This window comes from Vitis vinifera, chromosome 15 (assembly GCF_030704535.1).
Source record: "Vitis vinifera cultivar Pinot Noir 40024 chromosome 15, ASM3070453v1".
Classification (NCBI taxonomy): Eukaryota; Viridiplantae; Streptophyta; class Magnoliopsida; order Vitales; family Vitaceae; genus Vitis; species Vitis vinifera.
In genome coordinates this window covers 19,398,489-19,418,383 of record NC_081819.1, presented here as the reverse complement: position 1 = coordinate 19,418,383, position 19,895 = coordinate 19,398,489, and the positions used below count along the sequence as shown (strand labels likewise).

The window sequence follows — 19,895 nt, the reverse complement described above, 5'->3', positions numbered from 1 at the left end:
CAACCAGCAGATTATAAGCATCCTCAACCCCAAAAATACCACTTCCCCCACCTTTCCAGATAACTGAATCCTCCTCTGAAGATATCTTGAAGTCCCTCCACATATTAAGCAAATCTCCTATCAAATCCAGCTCCCAATCATTAAAATCTCTAAAGAATCTGAGACTCCAACCTCCTTGACCAAAACTAGGGTCCCACAATTCATTAACTGTTGCATTCCTATGGACCGCCAAGACGAATAACTGGGGGAAGTTTTGGGATAGCGTTGCATTGCCACACCAATGATCAGTCCAGAACTTGACTTTAGTCCCTTTACCCACTTAAAACTCTATCTTTAGAATCTCCTTCCAAACCCCCACTCCAATCGTCCCATAAGCCTCATTAGACCTCCACCCAAAACCCTCCCGTCCATACTTCACCAAAATCACCTTCTTCCAAAGATTGTCTTTTTCAAAGGCAAATCTCCATATCCATTTGCCCAACAAGGCCTTGTTCAAAAGGACAATCTTCCTTATGCCTAGACCACCCTTCTCCTTTTGAGCACACACCACCTCCCATTTGATTAAGTGGACTTTCCTTTCCAAGCTTCACCCTCCCCAAAGGAAGTCTCTTTGTAATTTTTCAAGCCTTCTTGCAACAATCTTGGGCATTCGAAAGAGAGACAATTGGTAAATCGGCATGTTGGCCAACGTGCTCTTAATGAGGGTGATTCTCCCGCCTTTGGATATATATTGTCTTTTCCACAAAGCTAATCTTCTCCTCATTCTCTCTTCCACCCCATCCCACATAGAAGGAGCCTTGTGATGAGCTCCTAAGGGTAGCCCCAAGTAAACATTGGGCAAAGACCCCACCCTACACCTTAGCTCCACTGCCATTTCCTCAATCTCTTCCACCTCACCAATTGGAATTAATTCACTTTTGGCCAGGTTGATCCTCAAGCCGGACGCAGCCTCAAACCAAGCCAAAATCCAGCTTAAAAATGTTAGATTCTCTTTCCTTGCTTCGCAGAATATGATTGTATCGTCAGCAAAGAGTAAGTGGGAGACATTTATCTCCATCCTTCCTCTTCCCCGAAATCTGCAGCCTGAGATGAAACTCCCATCATCAGCCCTTCTTATGAGTGCACTTAGCACTTCCATTCCCAAGACAAAAAAGTAAGGAGAAAGAGGATCTCCTTGACACAGCCCCTTGGTGCTCGAGAAGAAGCCTGTTGGCACACCATTAACTAGAACAGATAATTTGGCAGTTGAGATGCACGGCCAAATCCACTCCATCCACCGAGACCCAAAGCCCATCTTATGCAAAACCTTCATAAGAAAATTCCAATCTATGCTGTCATAGGCTTTTTCAATGTCCAGTTTACAGATCAGCCCTTTCTCTTTTCGTTTTTGTCAGGAGTCAATTACCTCATTAGCTATAAGCGAAGCATCCAAAATCTGTCTACCCCTCACAAACGCATTTTGATCCACAGAAACCACCCTTCCTAAAACCTTCTTCAGCCTATTTGTCAGCACCTTGGCCAAAAGCTTGTACAGCCCCCCTAAAAGGCCGATGGGCCGGAAGTCTCCCAGGTCCTCAGCACCCCCTTTCTTTGGAATAAGGACCAGGAAAGTGGTATTAAGGCTTTTGGCAAAGGAGCTTTGATCATAAAACTCCTTAAACAACTCCAAAATCTCCTCCTTCACAAAGTCCCAACAAGCTTGCCAAAAAGCCACTGTGAATCCATCCAGGCCTGAAGCTTTATCACCATTCATCTCCAACAGGAGCTTTTTAATATTTTTTTCATTTACTGATAAAATAAAATAAAAAAATCAATGTTGGACTTCTTCGATCCATATAAATTTAAATGGGCATTTCCCATTAGTTATTATGTATGAATCCTTAATCTTCCTTTCATGAAGCTTTTCCATTATTCATATAGTTCCATCTTTTAAAAATTATGAAAATCATTTAAAGCACAATAACTGTTTTATTTAAGGATTTGGTAGTTCAGGTCTTTTATTTTCATTTTTATTTTTTATTTTTGTTTTTTTGATAGGCAGTAGATCAGGTCTTTTAATTGAAATGCATAAATCCAAAATATTATTCTCTATGTCCACTAAGATCTATGGCCAGCCTACAGATGATCAACAAGCAACCACTACTTCACACCTTCCTATCTCATGGAAAACCCTTTTGACTCCACTTAGCTTAAGAAAAAGGGATGGTCTTTAGCAACTTGGCATTTTATTTGTAAGCAGCTACAAAACTGGCCCACAATTCTATAATGTTTGGTATCTTTCTTCATTAACAGTTCTGGGCTGTTTCTTAGGTTGGTTAACAGAGTTACTGGTAAGTTGGAAAGGAGATTCATGGAGAAGAAATGAAAGAGCATGACTACTCTTGATTTGATGTTTCTATTTGGAAAGAGGAATTAAAGATATTTTGAGAAGTGGAGAACATGGAGTTAGTGTAGAAAAATTCTTTGTTAATCTTTGTACTCCTGTCAACTTTCTTGCTAAGAGTTAAGGCCTTCTTAGTGTTTGCATTCAATGCGATTTGAATACATCCTCCATGTTAAGGTTGCACCCATTTTTCTTGTGAAAAACCTTTATTGTATTATTATTACTTCACCTATCAAAAAATAAAAAACAAATGAAAAAAAGGAAACTTAACAATGCATGTCACTAGTTTAGAATACTTTTTCATTGGAAAAAATCACCAAAATGTCAAACGTGTGCAATCATTGTATATGCCATCTCTACATGAATGTAGAAGGAAAAAACAAAAGAAAGGGAAATAAAAGTGCCATGACTAACTCATAATTTAGAAATAAGGTGACATGACTATGTAATTACTATTACAATGTATTACACAACTTTTCAAAATAGAAAAAGGGAGTGCTAGAAACCTATAATGAACATGATATTTCTACCCATTACCACATGGAAAGATCCATCAAAGTGAAAGTAAAAATGCCACTCCTTGTTTGGTATATTATCCTATATTGTCAAACTAATTCCTATGTTTAACAAAAACATGGTTAAAGAAAACTTATTTTAGAACAGATAATGGTCCTTATTTATTGACATTTATATGGTTTTCCAAATAAATATGTAATCATCTGGTCAATGCAGATATGACAAGCATATAGACAATGACTTCTGTGATAGATATTATCATCTGATAAAGTAACAACAGATAAGCATCCAAGAAAATCAGTAAAGCTACTGGCTACTGCATATAGCCTTGAACTGTTTAAATCCAATTTATAGATAGTAACTATGGAGTTTTTTTTATAGAGCCAACCCAACATGCAACAAAGACAAATCTAATTGTTCATACCGTGTCTATGATACGGAAAGATAGCTTTTTGTGAGGAAAAACAACCTGCAAATACATGAGCCATATGAAAATTCATGAGAAAATCCTTCAAGCATTGCATAAAGAAAGAACTGCAAAAAGGTAGATACAAATAACTTGAGCCAAGCATAACACATGGGAGGATTGATAAGTAACACAGTTATTTACCGGTAAATCAGGAATAGGAATTCTCTCATAGATCTTCAATTGCAATGAAGGAACCTCAGATTTATATTTGGATTCTCCTTCACTCACTTCTTCAGTATAAAGCAGAATCAATTCTTCGAATGCTGGCTCCTGATTTGAGAAGGCAGAAATTTTTAGAATAATATTCACTATTATCTCATAATGACAATACTAATAACAAAATTAACCATTTAAAAGATGTTCACATGATGTGGAGAAGAGTATACATACACATATAAAATACATAGACACGTATTCAAATTAAAGAATACCCAATTCATATAAACAAAAAGCTAATCTGGAGTCAGCAAAGTGAAGTTGTACCAATCATCATTTCACATGAAGCCATAATCCTACCTAGATAACCTGACACCTCTCATGCAGAATTTTTTAGTATACTCAATATAGCTCACAATTCCTACAAAACCCACTCAATATAGCTCAATATACTCATTTTTTTTTAGTATAATAGTAACATGACTAATTTATTTCCAACCTTTGGTCTTGAGGCCTAGCTCAAGTGATAAGGGGTTAAAGGGGGTTTGTAAGAGGTTCTAGGTTCTAGCTTCAATGGGGATAAAATTAAAAAAGAAAAAGAATCAAAAAGAATTCACCCCAATGATTATTTTGTACATGTTCTCTAAGTGATGATTCTTTCCTATATGCTACTTCAAAAAAAAAAATGTTTTCTATATGCTATCTGTGGGGTGCGGACTTAAATAGAATGCAAGCGACAATCTAATTATTCCAATTGTCACTCAGAGTGAATCCCTCCCGATAGTCCTTCATAATTTTGAAAGAAAGCTAAGGAAATCTTCAAAAAAAACACCCAAAGATCAACATAGCAAAAATTGTATTGTCATAAATCATAATTATAAGTGTTGATGCTTGACTGTGGCGTCTATGAAAATTTATAATGAATCTACCAATCATATTCTCATTCACTGTTGTGGGCTTTTAATTTGTGGATCCCAGTCTTGGGTCCTGCCTTGCTCCATTAAGGGTGTGAAACTTTAACGGGATTGAGGCTTTGGGGACAAGAGCCGCAGGAAGGTCTGAAGAAAAACTCTCATTTGTTTATATTGGAAAATGTGGAAAGAGAGAAATAGAAGAAGTTTCCAAGGCTTGGGGCACTTCTAATTGATGGTGGAGTAAAGAACTTTCCTTAAAACTTTGTTGGACCAGTTGTTTAGGAGAAGCTGATGTTTCTTCTTTTCTGGATTTAGTAGATAGCTTAGGTTAAACTTGCATCCAAATAACCTTCGAACCTTGATGCAAGAAAAAAAAGTGAAAGTCGAGAAATGTTGTCCACATTAATAGAATGAACATAAAGGCAGAGAGGAATGTAAATCCATCAAGAGTCATCTCAACATAAACACGTGTGGTACTTTATAGCAAACCTTCTGCTCCTCATACTGTAATTATATCTCACAAGAAAAACTTGACAACCAAAATGAGAAGTAATAAAACTATCTATCTATTACAATGGGAGAAAATCCTAACTCCAAAAATGAGAGAAATTGTAATTTATGGGAAAAAGGGGTAAGGCACGAACAATCATTCTAAAATATTTGATGATATAATATAAGTAATAGATAAAAGGAAAACAGTAATTACATAGATGGCTAATACCTGGAGGATTGACTGTGAGAGAAGAATGGAAATGGATGTTTTCAACATTTTCCAAAAATCATTTCCACAATTTTTCCTTGTAGCAGGTCTCCATATATCACCCAATGTTATCCTTGATAAGGAAATTGGCCTGGTGAAACAATTCTTGTGTTACTTGGTCACTTCTCAGATAATAAAAAATTCTAACCATGATCGCAAACTGCAAAATATAATTAGTTAAAACTTTAAGAATCCACTTTGTAATGTAGCATAAGCTATCAGATCACTTCATAAACACAATAATGTGAAAATAATATCAGCACAAACAGAAAAGAGAGAACAGAGTTAGGAGACAGAGAGAATGATCATACATAAGTATATTTTCCAATTTATAAGTATGTACAGGAAACAGGTTTAATAGATGGTAAATCCCTACACAAAAAGAAACATGATCAGCATAAGCCTAGAATCCTGGGTCAATTATATTTACATGAAAGACAACCAGCATCAGCCTAGGACCATGGATTAATTTTATTTACAAGTGAACATGATCAGCAAGACAAGGAAATATAATCAGCATAGTAATACTCAAACATTCATGTGTGACATGAAGCATCAAGAGTTTGTCAAGAAGAAGGTGAAAGCGTATAATGGTGTGGGACTTCATGAAGAAATCAGCCAATTGCATAAAGGAAGAGAGAAATGGTAGTGAAATGATCCCAAGTTGAAGATGTTACTAAACAAAGTGGTAATCAATCTCTATGCACTTAGTCTACAAATTCTGAATTTTCGTCTTGTAAAATTCTACAATATATCACTTACATCTATACAATGGGAACAACCTAGGAAAGGAAGATTTACAACTATAATTATCCTAAATTACAATCAAGGAGACAAATCTGTACCCCCCAAAAAAAAAAGAAGACAAATTAGAAAACCAAGTAAGGTTTATGAATCAAATTACCAATCAGATTAGAATCAAGAAAGTAAATGAAATCACGATATGGACTTTCCACACTCCCCTTAAAGCTTGTTTAAAGATGTTCATCATACCCACCTTGATTACTAGAGATTAAAACACTTGCTTTGAAAATTGTTTGTGAGAATATTTGTTAATTGTTCATGTGTTGTCACAAATGGAATACAAATAAAAAAACTATGCAACTTTTTCCTCAATGAAGTGTCAATCAATTTCAACATGTTTAGTCCTATCATGTTGAACAGGGTTATAGGCCATATTAGTAGCAGCCTTGTGGTCACAATATAACGTCATAATTTCTGGTTTTTTTTTTTTCATTCTCAATTTTGAATGAAGAATTCTCAACCATAGTAACTCACAATATCCTTGTGTCATTACTCGAAACTTAGCTTCAGTGCTTGACCTAGCCACATCTTCTTGCATTTTGCTTCTCCAAGTCACTAGATTACCTCCAATGAATGTGCAATACCTCAAATTAGATCTCCTGTCATCAAGGGATCAAACCTAATCCTCAAGTATGTAAGCCTCTACTAGAGCCTCTACTAGTCAGTAATTATTCTGAGGGAACAAAAGACCTTTTCCAAGTGTGCCCTTCAAGTATCTTAGTATCTTAATGACTGCCTTCATATGAGCTTCACTTGGTGACTGCATACATTAGCTAACTACACTAACCATGTGAGCAATAGGCTTTGTATGAGATAAATAAATTAGCTTCCCAACCAACCTTTGATATCAACTTTTGTCAACTAGTTTACCCTCAATACAAGTTCCTAGCCTGCAGTTTGCCTTAATCGAAGTATCACTTGGTTTGCATCCTATCATGCCAACCTCTTTTAGGAGGTCTAACGTATACTTTATATCTCTTTTTATGACTTGCAACTTTGATTCCCAGAAAGTACCTCAATCCTCTAAGATCCTCAATCTCAAACTTGTTAGCTAGAAGTTGTTTCAAAATTTTGTATCTCACACTTATCGTTTCTTGTTAAGATGATACCATCTACATGTACTATAAGAATGGCTATATTTTCATCCTTGAGTATCTAAAAATCATAATATGGTTCCCTTAACTCTAACAGTACTCATATCTGATAAGAGATCATGTGAATCTTTCAAACTAGACCCTAGGTGATTACTTGAGACTGTAAAGGGATTTTTTAACCTTGTAAACCTTTTGATTATCATACATATCCTCAAAACCGGGTGAAAGATCCATATACACTTCTTCCTTTAATTCACCATGAAGAAATGTATTTTTTATATTCAACTAAAGTAGTGCCTTTCTAGGTTTGTAATAAGACATAACAGTACCCTAAATGAATTCATCTCAGCAAATGGGGTGAAAGTCCCTTGATAATTAATTCCATAGGTTTGTATAAAACCTTTTGCAACAAGCCTTGCCTTATGTTCTTTGATTGATCCATCTACCCTATTCTTTATAGTAGACACCCATTTGCATCCAACATGTCTCTTCCAAGATGGAAGACTTACAAGCTCCTAAGTAGCATTTTATCTAGGGTTCTCATCTCTTCTTAAATTGCCTCTCTCCACTTTGGAAGAGCAAGACCTTCTTGTATAGTTTTAGGAATAACTCTTGAAAGATTAGTAGTGAAGGCTCTAAAAAGGAGTGTTAGAATGCATGATATATGTTGTAGGCCCAAATCCTACAAGCTTAAGCTTTTTTAAGCTTAAACTTTTAGAAAAATCGGTTGCTCAATATGGTATCAAAGCCTTGTTTAGTGACAAGTCATATGTCCGAATCTCACTACCATATATTTATATCCCCAATTTATTAAGCCTAAAAGAGGTTGATTGTGGTTGTTTGCCTATCGGCTTGTGTGTCTCTCCACGTGCGGGTATAAGGGTTGCATGTGAGGGAGAGTGTTAAAGTGCATAATATACATTGTGGGCCCAAATCTTACAAGCTTAAGCTTTAGGAAAATTGGTTGTCCAACAAAGAGTATTAGCATATGATAAGAAAAAAACTGGCTTATAGGATGATGCGTACAAGATCTAACACCCTTTCTCATAGTAATAGGCAAATCAAGATTTGAGACAAAAACAATGGGATAAATAAAGCAAGATTTAGAAAAGTAATAGGCAGAGTAGAACAAGGCTCAAAGCCACCTATGTTTTCCAAAGGCACTATCTCTAAATCAGAAGATTAGCAATCTTTCTTAGACTTATTCTTCAAGAATACACCTATAATTCATAAGATTTTCCATTTTCCTTTTCCTCAACCACCAGTTGATTATTAGCTAGAATTTCTTCTTAGTTAATTTCAACTATAGGCATGGTAGAAGGTGGCCATGATGTAGGCAAAGTATGTTACAATGAAAAGGATTCATAACAAGTGTTAGTAACATCTCATCATCCTATAACTAATCTCCCACACTTTTATTCCCCCCTGAAAAAATGTTTAGGTGAAACAAGGTTGTGACTCAAAGAAAGTGACATCCATAGTAACAAAAAAACTTCTTTGTTCAAGGATGAAAACATTTATACCCTTTTTTGAATAAGAGAATGGTCAACGAAGATATTGTTAGGAGGTATCCCAAATTCCTAATTAATATAGATTCCTTTATTGTAAAGAATATTATATAGAATATTTTTAGGTTGATATATTATTGTAATATTAGACTTCCTTATAGAATAAGGAAGGTTGTTGGAAATATCTTTATAAATATTCTAGATCATGAGGAGAAAAAGTTATGAGATGGAGATGGGCCTATAGAGACTATACGAGGTGAATAAAGATGTGAGAAAGAACGGGAGGTACCCGGTGAAGCGAGAGGGCTCGTAGTAAGGTATGGATACAAGGAGTGGGGAAACATGGGATGTTTCAGGAACCCAATAGTTGTATCTGGTTCTGTCCTCTGTAATATTCTCTATTGTATAGTGGAATCATTCTCTCTCATCCGTGGACGTAGGCATGGTTGGCCGAACCACGTTAAAACCTCGTGTACCGTATGTGTGATTGTTTTATCTTTGTGTTCTTGAACTAACATTGTTGGCATCAAAGCTTTCGTTGGCACTACAACTAGTATCAGAGCTTTCGCTGGCACAACAACTGGTATCAGAGCTAGCAATTTGCTTGCCAAAACTCTCCTTCTTCCTCTCTTTCAATCCCTGTTCTCTGAAACCATGTCGGATATTTCAAACGAGTCCACTACTGTTCCTCAACCTTCTCTGAACAATCCCATCATCACTGATTCTTCAAAAATCAGTCCTACCACCTTGGAATCTCACTCTGTCCAAATCACCACGATTCGCTTGAATGGTGACAACTTTCTGAGATGGTCTCAATCAGTTCGGATGTACATCAGAGGACGTGGAAATATAGGCTACCTGACGGGTGAAAAGAAGGCTCCTGCAGTGGATGATCCGAACTATGCTATATGGGATAATGAGAATTCCATGGTGATGACATGGCTTGTGAATTCTATGGAAGAAGACATTAACTCTAATTACATGTGCTATCCAACAGCACAAGAGCTTTGGGAGAATGTAAATCAGATGTATTCTGATTTAGGGAATCAATCACAGACCGCACTGCTGAAATCCAACTTGACATCCGGTACTTCTAGTGTTTCTTTGGCACACACAGGTAATGAATTATATGCTCTATCTTGTCGTTTTAAATCTACTCCATGGATAATCGATTCTGGAGCATCCGACCACATGACCAATTCCTCAAACATGTTTGAATCCTATTGTCCTGGAAATAAAAAGGTTCGGATAGTGATGGTAATTTCTCACCTATTGCAGGAAAAGGTCTAATAAAAATCTCTGAGGGAATAAATCTTAAATTTGTTCTCCATGTTCCTAAACTTACTTGTAATCTCTTGTCTGTTAGCAAATTATCTAGAGATTCTAATTGTTATCTTCTATGAATCCCATTGTATTTTTCTGGTATCAGAGCTTGGGTTGAAGATTTCTGGAAGAGTAAAAGATCACAAAGCACACAAGATGAAAACAAAAGTAATTTTCACTGAAGGTGGAGTCGATTGCTCTTTCGTGGTGATATGATACAAAAAGGTTTGTGTCATGCAAAGATTGAAGATTAACTTCATGGAATTTGGTCCAAGGTGGAGATTGTTAGGAAGTGTCCCAAATTCCTAATTAATATAAATCCCTTTTTTGTAAAGAATATTATATGGAATATTTTTAGGTTGATATATTATTGTAATATTAGACTTCCTTATAGAATAAGGAAGGTTGTTGGAAATATCTCTATAAATATTCTAGATCATGAGGAGAAAAAGTTATGAGATGGAGATGGGCCTGTAGAGACTATACGAGGTGGATAGAGATGTGAGGAAGAACGGGAGGTACCCGGTGGAGCGAGAGGGCTCGTAGTAAGGTATGGATACAATGAGTGGGGAAACATGGGATATTTCGGGAACCCAATAGTTGTATCTGGTTCTGTCCTCTGTAATATTCTCTATTGTATAGTGAAATCATTCTCTCTCATCCGTGGACGTAGGCATGGTTGGCCGAACCACGTTAAAACCTCGTGTACCGTATGTGTGATTGTTTTATCTTTGTGTTCTTGAACTAACATTGTTGGCATCAAAGCTTTCGTTGGCACTACAACAGAAGACACTCTTAAGTGACCTAAAATTAAGCTTACTCAAATTGTGCTTTTGAAAGTGAACAAATGATTGTACAACAAGAAACTTTTGGTATAAGTCTTAAACAAGTGAGAGGTTGGAAAAACAAGTTTAAGAGAGTAAAAAGGAGTGTTAAAATTGAGGACTAGGGTAGGCATTCTATTAACCACTACAAGTAGCTAGGATAGTTTCCTCCCACAAATATTGTGGCACTCCCATGGTGAATAACAAAGCCTTAATAACATCAAGTAAATGTCTATTTTTCCTCTGAGATATCCTACTTTGTTAAGACGTATACACAAGATATTTGATTAACAACCCCATTATAACTCCAGTAACTACCCAATGTAGAAGAAAAGATCCCCTCCATTATTTGTTCAAAAACAAAAGCAAAATTTTGGTTTCCCTAGAACGATTTCAAGGAAATGGAGAGAGAAATTGAAAACAAAAGAAAAGTAGGATGCTGAAGTTAAATTTAGGAGAACGAGGAAGAGAACAACTCAAAATCAAAACAGCTCATGTAATATGAAAATAATATCAGACTGAGCAGAAAAGAAAGAAAACATTTGGGAGACAGAGAATGATCAAACACAAGTATATTTTCCAATGTACAAGCATGTACAGTTAAATGGTTTAAATAGATGGTAAATCCCAACACAAAAGGAAACATGATCAGCATCAACCTAGAATCATGGCCCAATTGTATTTATGAGGAAACATAACCAACATCAGCCTAGGATCATGGTTCGATTCTATTTACATGTAAGCATAATCAGCATCACATGGGAACCTAATTAGCATCACAAACAATGATTGATTATGGGAGACCTTTCATAGCACAAGATGCTTTAAATAACACCCAAGCAACTCTTTTCCATGAATCAATTAGCCAAGGCAATAGGTCTATTACTAATAGCCAACACAAAAAACAAAAGGGATACAATTTCATTAAGACAAACCCCAAATAAAGTTCTGAAGCAGTATTATCATTTTGAAGCTCAAATGTTGTTTCTGTTGTAGAGGGTATAAGTCCACTCCATGTAAGCAATTTCCTTAAGAGCCTGCCACGGGGTCCAACAGGTGACAGGAGTCCTTCATAACGAGTTACAGCCTTCTGTGCTGCTAGCCAAATAGGAAGATCACTATCTGATAGTTTGTCTACGTCCAACAGATAATCGGAAGTTTGTTCTTTATAAGAATATGATTGTTGAAAAAGAGACAGTTCTTCAAGCCAAAGTTTCATTCTCTTAATCCAAACTTGTATTTCCTGTGTCTGATAAGCACTTTTGAAAGCCTGTCCTAAAGCAATTAAGGAGACATGTCAGATGCAATACTATCTATAATGAAGAAAAAAAAAAGCTTAAAATTTACAGAAGCAAAGTGAGCAATAGAGTCTTCAAAATAATGAATTTAAAAACAGAAAATATTAGATAAAAGAATAGCTGTGTCTATCCAACTGTTCCTCCTTTGATTCAACTCCTTTAATAGATTACTTATGAGGATATTGTAGATTGTTTCAGACACAAGGAGTATCATACTTACCCATATAGTTTCAAACTGCCAAACAAGATATATATTATAAAGGAGTTGCACTTCTTAAATGCATATGATCACAAAACATTTGTTCTAAATCAGGCTCCAGAAAATGAGAAACTTTTTGTAAATGTGCTTAACCATAAAATTACCCAAACCATAAGCGTTGTAACTGGGAGATGGTTTGATGCAAAGACATTAAAAAGTTCCCACAATGTTAAGAAAGTCTAGGGTTAAAAATAGATGAAACAAGACAAGTCAAAGATTAGTGTTACTCCAGAAACACTGAAAAAGCATTTGTGTTTGAAATAGATAAAATTGAAATACTTTCTTTTCAGGGCACCCTGACAAAACAGTAAGAAATTTCACAGATTTCATCAATTTTACCAGTTCAATCTCTTTAACCAGAAGAGATCTGTGGAGAACAACAAATTTTGCAAAGTAGTTATATGTACCTCCACTGATGAATCCAGAGAGAGCCATATCCGTCTAGTAATATCTGGAAAGAGTTGAAAATGAAGCAATTTTTGTCCTAGAAACAAAGGGTCATGCTATGCTGCACAGTGGAGGTATGTTGCCTATACTTTTTAGCCATTGGCTCAAATTACTGGTTTGGCTACCTTGCATAGCCTCAAATACGCCCCTTTCATGTTTGGGTCTCCCATTGGAAGGGAACCCTTGGTCTGATTCATTTTGGGACCCAGTTCTTGATAGGATTTCCTGTAGATTGGATCGTTGGAAGAAAGTCCTCGTCCCTAGACAATAAAATAACCCTGACACAATCTTTTATTTCTCTTACCCATTCATTTTCTATCAATGTTTAAAATCCCTTCCAAAGTAGCACTTAAGATCGAGAAATTATATAGGGATTTTCTTTGGTCAGGAATTGGAAAATGAAACCAGTTGTTTTTCCCCCTTTTTTCTTAAAATGCAAACTTAAGGAATTCTTATTAAGACAATTACAAACAATTATAGGAACACTTAATACACATAAACACATGCATAGATAAATATAAAAGCATGCTTGTCTACACCACATCTACAATCAACCGTATGAAGTAGTAGAATCCTTTCAAATAACAATATGACATCTAGGTAGCTTTAAATATGCAACCTTCAATAAAAAAGTAAAAGTTTGAGACTGCCTCAAGATGGAGACATCCAAGTTTCCATAAACAAGAGAACAACCTCATTTATCCAGGTGCCAACTTTCCCTAATGGTTTTGATATGACAAAGAAAATTCCTTGCAGAAGTTTTGACTGTAAGTAATCCAGTTTTTCAACAACTAATAGACCCTTCTGCCTCTCGGCTGCATATCCCCGCCTGTAATATAAAAGGTGAATGCCTGTCAAAAGTAAGCGGCCTTCTAATATCTCACATAGTAGAATTTGTGGAAATGGCAGGTTTATGCACAGAAAGCAACCAAAACAAATAACTCTGCAATCATGGCATGCGAGTGCATACTAAGACATTTATCACATGAAAAAGAAGGAAGAATATAAATATAAGGAACCTAACTAAAAGGGGGCACAATCCATGTACATAGGAAGTATACCAGAAGCACTGAAAATATTAAAACCAAAAAAAAAAGGAAGAAGAAGAAAAAGAACTGCAACAAGCACTAATGGGCCTTAAACCTAGTTCACTGATCAATAAAATCTAAAAATGACAAGTTGTTAACCACAAAGGATCCCTTGACCAAGAAACAGAGATTTGATGAGATACTCTTTCAGAACCCACTCTGAACACTTCATACGATAAATATTCCTATGATTCCGCTCCTTTTCAAAGGCACCAAAATAAACACCAAGGGAACATCTTCTCACCAACTTTCTACTCTTGCCAACAAAACATTCTAGAGCCAATTGTACAATGTATCCTTAATCAACCAAGGAAACACCCAAACCACCCTGAGCAGATGGTAACTGACTCCTCCATTTGTATGCACAATCAGCACCAACGTACCTCTTCCCATGGGTTGGTCAATAGCAAGATTTTTTTTTATCAAACCATTTCCAATACAAAGAACCTAACCTTAGAAGGAGTGCAACGAAAAAAAAAACTCCTAAATACAGTGCCTTACAAAAAGACTTCACAGAGAAGCAATCATTCATTGATATTCTCCACACCAAGCTATCATCTCTTCCATCACAGATAACAACAGGATGAATAAGTTACAAAAATAACTACACCAAAACCAACTCCAATCCTGAGAACTCCTTAAGAATCTTGGATCCTGAGACTCTGACCACCCTCCATAATACAATAATTGACCACCCAACCATTCTTGATTACAGGAAAGTTACGAGTCAACAAAGCAATCATTCAAGCATGCCCCTTTTACACACATACAAATACATGGTTACACGTGTACACACATACATCACACAATGTGTACAGACATGCATAGACCAGAAAAAATATATAAAATCTACAAATTTCATGTCCAAATCTACTGTTTCACTCAAACTACAAGTTGACTTCATGAGTTTGGCTTGTTAAAATTTGTCTGAAAGTTAAGATGAAGATGAAAAAGGTATAAGCAGGTCTATAACTAAAACTCACTTGAATATTATTGCATTGGACTCAGATGCCTTCTTCCAGTCGACATATATGGGCAGAGTAAGGAGATAATCAGTGTTTAATGCAGATGTTAACATCAAATCCCTAGCTGATAGTTCTTCAAACTGAGCATCATACAGAAGTTGCATAAAAGCACGCTGGAATTGAGTGGCAACAGCAACTCTACAAACAACTTGGCAGAATAAGCTAAATCCAGCTAAAGCATGAAACTGGAAAACGGTCAATATAGAACAATGTGAATATAAGAATAAAAAATGAACAGCTATCTTAAAAAATCAGCAGCATTTAGTGACATTTTTTTTTCTTTTAATACGTGATAACAATGAATTAATAGGACATCAACGACACCTTAATCTCAACATAAGTAGTCAACTAGATCCTGAAAAGACCCAAAGTGACAATCCTAGGCCCAATTTGTATTAGCACTTAGTGGAAAGGGTGCTCCGTAGTGGGATGGGAAAGGCATAGTTTATGCAAAAGTTGCAAGACATGAAAACAAAGTTGAAAATCTGAAAGAAGGTTATTTTTTAGATATCAAAAAAGGGAAGGAAGCCATCTTGAGAGGTAATATTGCTATGTCAATTCACAAGAGGGTAACTATTGAGTTGGCTACTTTGAGGCCTACAAAAAATGTGGAACTGAAAGATTTGGTGTTGAAAGAAGAGGTGCATTAAAGACAAAAATGTAGAGAACTAAACGGGCAAAGGAAGGGCATTATAATTCAAAATACTTCCATAGGATAGCTAATAGAATAAGAAAAAGAAATTGATCGAATTCAAATCATTGATGAATAAGGAGATAATGATAGATAACCAAGATAATATCTCGGATGAGATTTGGGTTTCTTTGGCATACTTTACAGCAGATCAAGCTTCAACTTGATTTGAACAGTATGGCCAGAAAGAAATACAAAGATTTTTTAGGATGTTTGGAGGATAAAAAATATGGTTTATTACTTGTTTTACTCTCCTATGTCCCTTTAACCCTTTGTTACTGAAGCTTTCACTGGCACTCCTTTAAGCCTTGTATCACACAAAACTAGGGCCTTGTAAGTAGGTGGAAAAAGTTGGTTAAGAACAGTTCTCAAATATGGTCAACCTTGATTGAACGGTTCGTCAAGTTGGATTTGATGGATGTTCTTTGGCTACCCCAAGGCAACTTGGAATTGGTGGAGTAATTAGAGATTAACAAGGTACAGTGACAAAAGCTTACCCTAAACCTACAGGTGAGAGCTTTTGCTATTGAGACCAAAGCTTTGAGGTTGTCCAATCTTATAGTCAAGGAAGATTTTGATGTTATCATTTCATGGGCGACTAAGAGAAAAAGAGGTTCATGGAGATTTGTGTTGGAATTGAACCCCTAAAAGCAAGACATGATGTAACAAAGTCAAACTTGACTATCTTCTTGCTATCATTTTTATACATTGACATTGATTTAAGCATTCAACGCACATTTTTTACATTGTACATGACTTGGGTCTATTAGGAATTACACAAAGGATACAAGTTATAGGTTCCTTGTATATAGATAAATTGTCCATAGTCAGTTAATGGATTTAGGTAATCCAATAGACTGTAGTGCATTACCTCCTAATTGGAGAGATGACTTGTCTTGGCGATCGGGATGGGTTGCTCATGGTGAGTGCACTTATATATGTAATGCACTTGTGTATGTGATGCTCATTAGATAAGACCTGCGGTGAATCATGACGTAAGACTATCAATTGTCATGATTCACCAAGTTACTATACTACATGAATTCTTAACCTTAAGAAGATATTGAGCATGTGTCAAAATCAATAGGAGGTTTTAACCTATTGGTGAGACCCTAAAGTGGTCATATATCCCTATGGATTAGGTCACTGTTGATAGAGGTTGATGGTAACAGGTATTTTCAATAGAGACAACAAAATATCTCATGGGATTGAGACAGTGTGTGCCCTTGAGTGATCCAAAGAACATGTGATCATGAAATCTACAATCGCAGTAATTCCTTTAGTGGAATTTGACGTATACTCCATAAAGCTAGAGTATGTCAATTGATCACAAAATAAGTAGGATCTGTAACTCAAGGATTAGAGAGGTAATTTTGATAGACGATAGCACTACCTTGTTAGATTACAGACCCCAATTCATGGGGAGTCTGCATGCAATGGATAGTAAGTCACAAACCTGAACTTTGCCTCGTTGTTATTTACATAGAGTACTAAAGTGAAATTAATTCTTTTCAGTGGAATGTTAAATCAACTTTAAAATTGGATTTTGAGGGATCCAATACTCCTATGGGTCCCAATGATCCCTACTCTGAGCTCATATACCATAATGACATGATTTATGAGGATTGAATTGGCTCTAAGTTCATTTTTGTGTATAAGGGCGTTTTGGCAATTAAGACTACACAAGGGATAGTGAACAAGGTCTTTGGATTGAGCTAATTGATTAATTAAATGAATTTATATGGTTAATTAATCAATTAGGACCTGTTTTAAGCTAGATTAAGTGGCACAAACCTTGATAGGCTCAAGTCACTTAAGCTTAGTGAGCAACACTATAAATACACTTTAGGGGTTAGGGTTTCCTAATGACTTTCAATTAGCCGTCTTCCATCTCCAAAGAGAGAGAAAGAGAGAGACAAAGCTTCCTCTCTTCCATTGCCCACACTTTGGAGTGTCAAGATTGTGGTTTGAGTCATTGGGCAAAAAACATTGGGTGTGTGAGTCCTTCAAACTTCTTCTCTACGTGAAATTGATTTGGGAACATCCAAATCCAAGTATGAGTATTATATCTCTAGATGTATAGTTAATTAATGGTTTTTATTTCGCTATGATAGATTTAGAGATGCTTAGAGATAGATGCATGCACCCTACGAGATCCAGGGACAAGGAGTGGGAAAATCTGGGGTTCCCAGTAGTTTGATGGGTAACCACACCAAATATTGTATAGGATCTTTCATCCATTGGCTTCTTCACTTAATCAATCAAGTGGCAAACTTTTTAGCTAAAAGAAAAGCAAAATATTTGGTGTCTTTTATTAGAGATTTTTTACCTCATTTTCTAATGCATGTTTATTTATGCTCTATTCCTAGATTTTTGTAATTCTTGTAGTCAAGGAAGATTCTGATGTTACCATTTCATGGACGGCTAAAAGAAAAAAAGGTGCATGGAGATTTGATAGGTGGCCACACTAAATATTGTATAGGATCCTTCATCTGTTGGTTTATTCACTTAATCAATCAAGTGTAAAACTTTTTAGCTAAAAGAGGAGCAAAACATTTGGTATATTTTGTTATAGATTTTTTGCCTCCTTTTCTAGTTAATGTTTATTTACATTCTATTCCTAGATTTTTGTAATTCATTTTTTTTTTAATTATTTAGCTTGTATGGCTCCTTGTTAAGGAGTTTTTTCTCTTGTTTTGATTAGGTTTGTATCTTATGAAAGGAACTCTTGTTCTCCTTTGTCTTTTTAATCAATAGAAAGATCTAGTGTGTTCCTGATCCCCAAAAAAAAAGAAGGAAAACCACAACAACAACTCATTCTTGATTGAACAAGGCAACACCCACAAAAAGACATAACACCAAAGGTCTAAACTATGCATCACCCAGCATTAAATAAGAATATGATTGGCTTTATTCCTCATTCTGCTTGCAAAGAAAACACCAACTTGCCACAGCCAATCCTTAGCTATATAGGGCTGTATTTTCCATTTCAAGCAATAAACTGTAGAAAATATTATAGCATTGGTACTATTTGCATGGAGAGATGCAATACACCCCTACAAGACTCCCAATCAAGAAGTAAGACCTTTCTTTCTCTACTAGGGTAATATGAGACAATCAATTTTTTCTTTTATTTTCTTATATTTCTTCAGTATCTTATAAGCCTTTCACATGAATCTGCTAGGCTAAGAAAATTTCAACAAAGGGGATATAAAATTAATATCAAGCACAAGTAATTAATCCAAAAACCATGGCTTGGTTGCTATTCTGATAAGTGCCTAGTTTGTCCAGTTTTGTTATCATTAGTAGTTCTTTCATCACTAATAATCAGTGAATAACTCAAAAAAACTTTTTTAACCTTGGCACACTGAAAATCAAGCTGTCAAGACAATCTGTTACTAACCTGGACTCTGCACCAGAATTTTTCTTCATATTGTTGGTCGAAGAACTGAAGAGATATCTCAAATCTAGACCATAGCTGGAAAAAATTGAATTTTCAGGTTCAATGTTCTCCTTCCTGCATCTCTCCATGCTGCCAACCCCAGTAGTGCTATCACCAGCCATGTCAGGCTCCTCCACCTTAGTCACAAATTTTCTTTCTAAACTAGTTGTATCCTCATTAATTTTTCCCTTGTCCTCTGCTGAATGAGTAAGGGGATAACTAATCCGCATTTCTTCTAAAACGTTTTTGTGTTCAGCATGAAGAATAGAATCCAAGCACCTGAAATACATAAAAATATACATCTCATAAGGAACCAGGCATAGAAGGAAAAGAAAGAATGTAAACTTAAAATTATCTTCTCATGCTAAGGTTCAGGCAGACAAGATAGCAAGAACCAGGCATAGATTTGCCTCCTTGTCTGGTTGTGGGGTCAGACGCCTTCCTACTAAACACCTAGGGTTGCCTTTAGGAGCGTCTCATAGGTCTTGTGCAGAGTGGGACTTAGTTGAGAAAGACCAAGAAGGAGATTAGCCTCTTGGAAGAAGCAACATTTGTGTGTTGCTTCTTTTTCCTTTTATTTTATTTATTTTACTTTATCTTAATTGTTAGGAGAGGGATAGACCCTTATCAAGAGTGCCTTCTTGAGCCTCCTCATATACTTTATGCCCTTATTTGTATTTCCAAGAAAGTGACATCCTGTCTAAAAGATATTCAGAGAGTTTTTGATGCAGCCAAAAAGGGGTATCTTGGTTTCTACTTGGCGATGATGTGAATACCACTTTGGTGTTGATCAGTTTTTATAGCAGAATCATTTATAGGGAAGAAGGATGCATAAAGTGAAATGGTCGTCATTACCAAGGAATAAAAAGTGTGGAGGATTACGAATTAAAAGAA

The 19,895-nt window shown here is 35.9% G+C and overlaps 1 protein-coding gene across 2 annotated transcripts in view; it reads right to left on the bottom strand.

The window, feature by feature from the left end:
• The window catches only part of LOC100254125 (uncharacterized), a 37,268-nt gene that overhangs the window by 8,666 nt on the left and 8,707 nt on the right, over nucleotides 1-19,895 (bottom strand). The window contains exons 2-8 of one of the 2 annotated variants that reach the window (XM_002269079.5): nucleotides 18,963-19,280; nucleotides 14,827-15,006; nucleotides 13,449-13,584; nucleotides 11,687-12,021; nucleotides 5,160-5,289; nucleotides 3,510-3,638; nucleotides 3,324-3,368 (exon numbers count right to left, since the gene is read on the bottom strand). In XM_002269079.5, the coding sequence (XP_002269115.2) occupies nucleotides 3,324-3,368; nucleotides 3,510-3,638; nucleotides 5,160-5,289; nucleotides 11,687-12,021; nucleotides 13,449-13,584; nucleotides 14,827-15,006; nucleotides 18,963-19,280 (1,273 nt within the window). The remainder of the gene's footprint in view (nucleotides 1-3,323; nucleotides 3,369-3,509; nucleotides 3,639-5,159; nucleotides 5,290-11,686; nucleotides 12,022-13,448; nucleotides 13,585-14,826; nucleotides 15,007-18,962; nucleotides 19,281-19,895) is intronic. The other variant, XM_010663241.3, reaches the window with a different exon arrangement.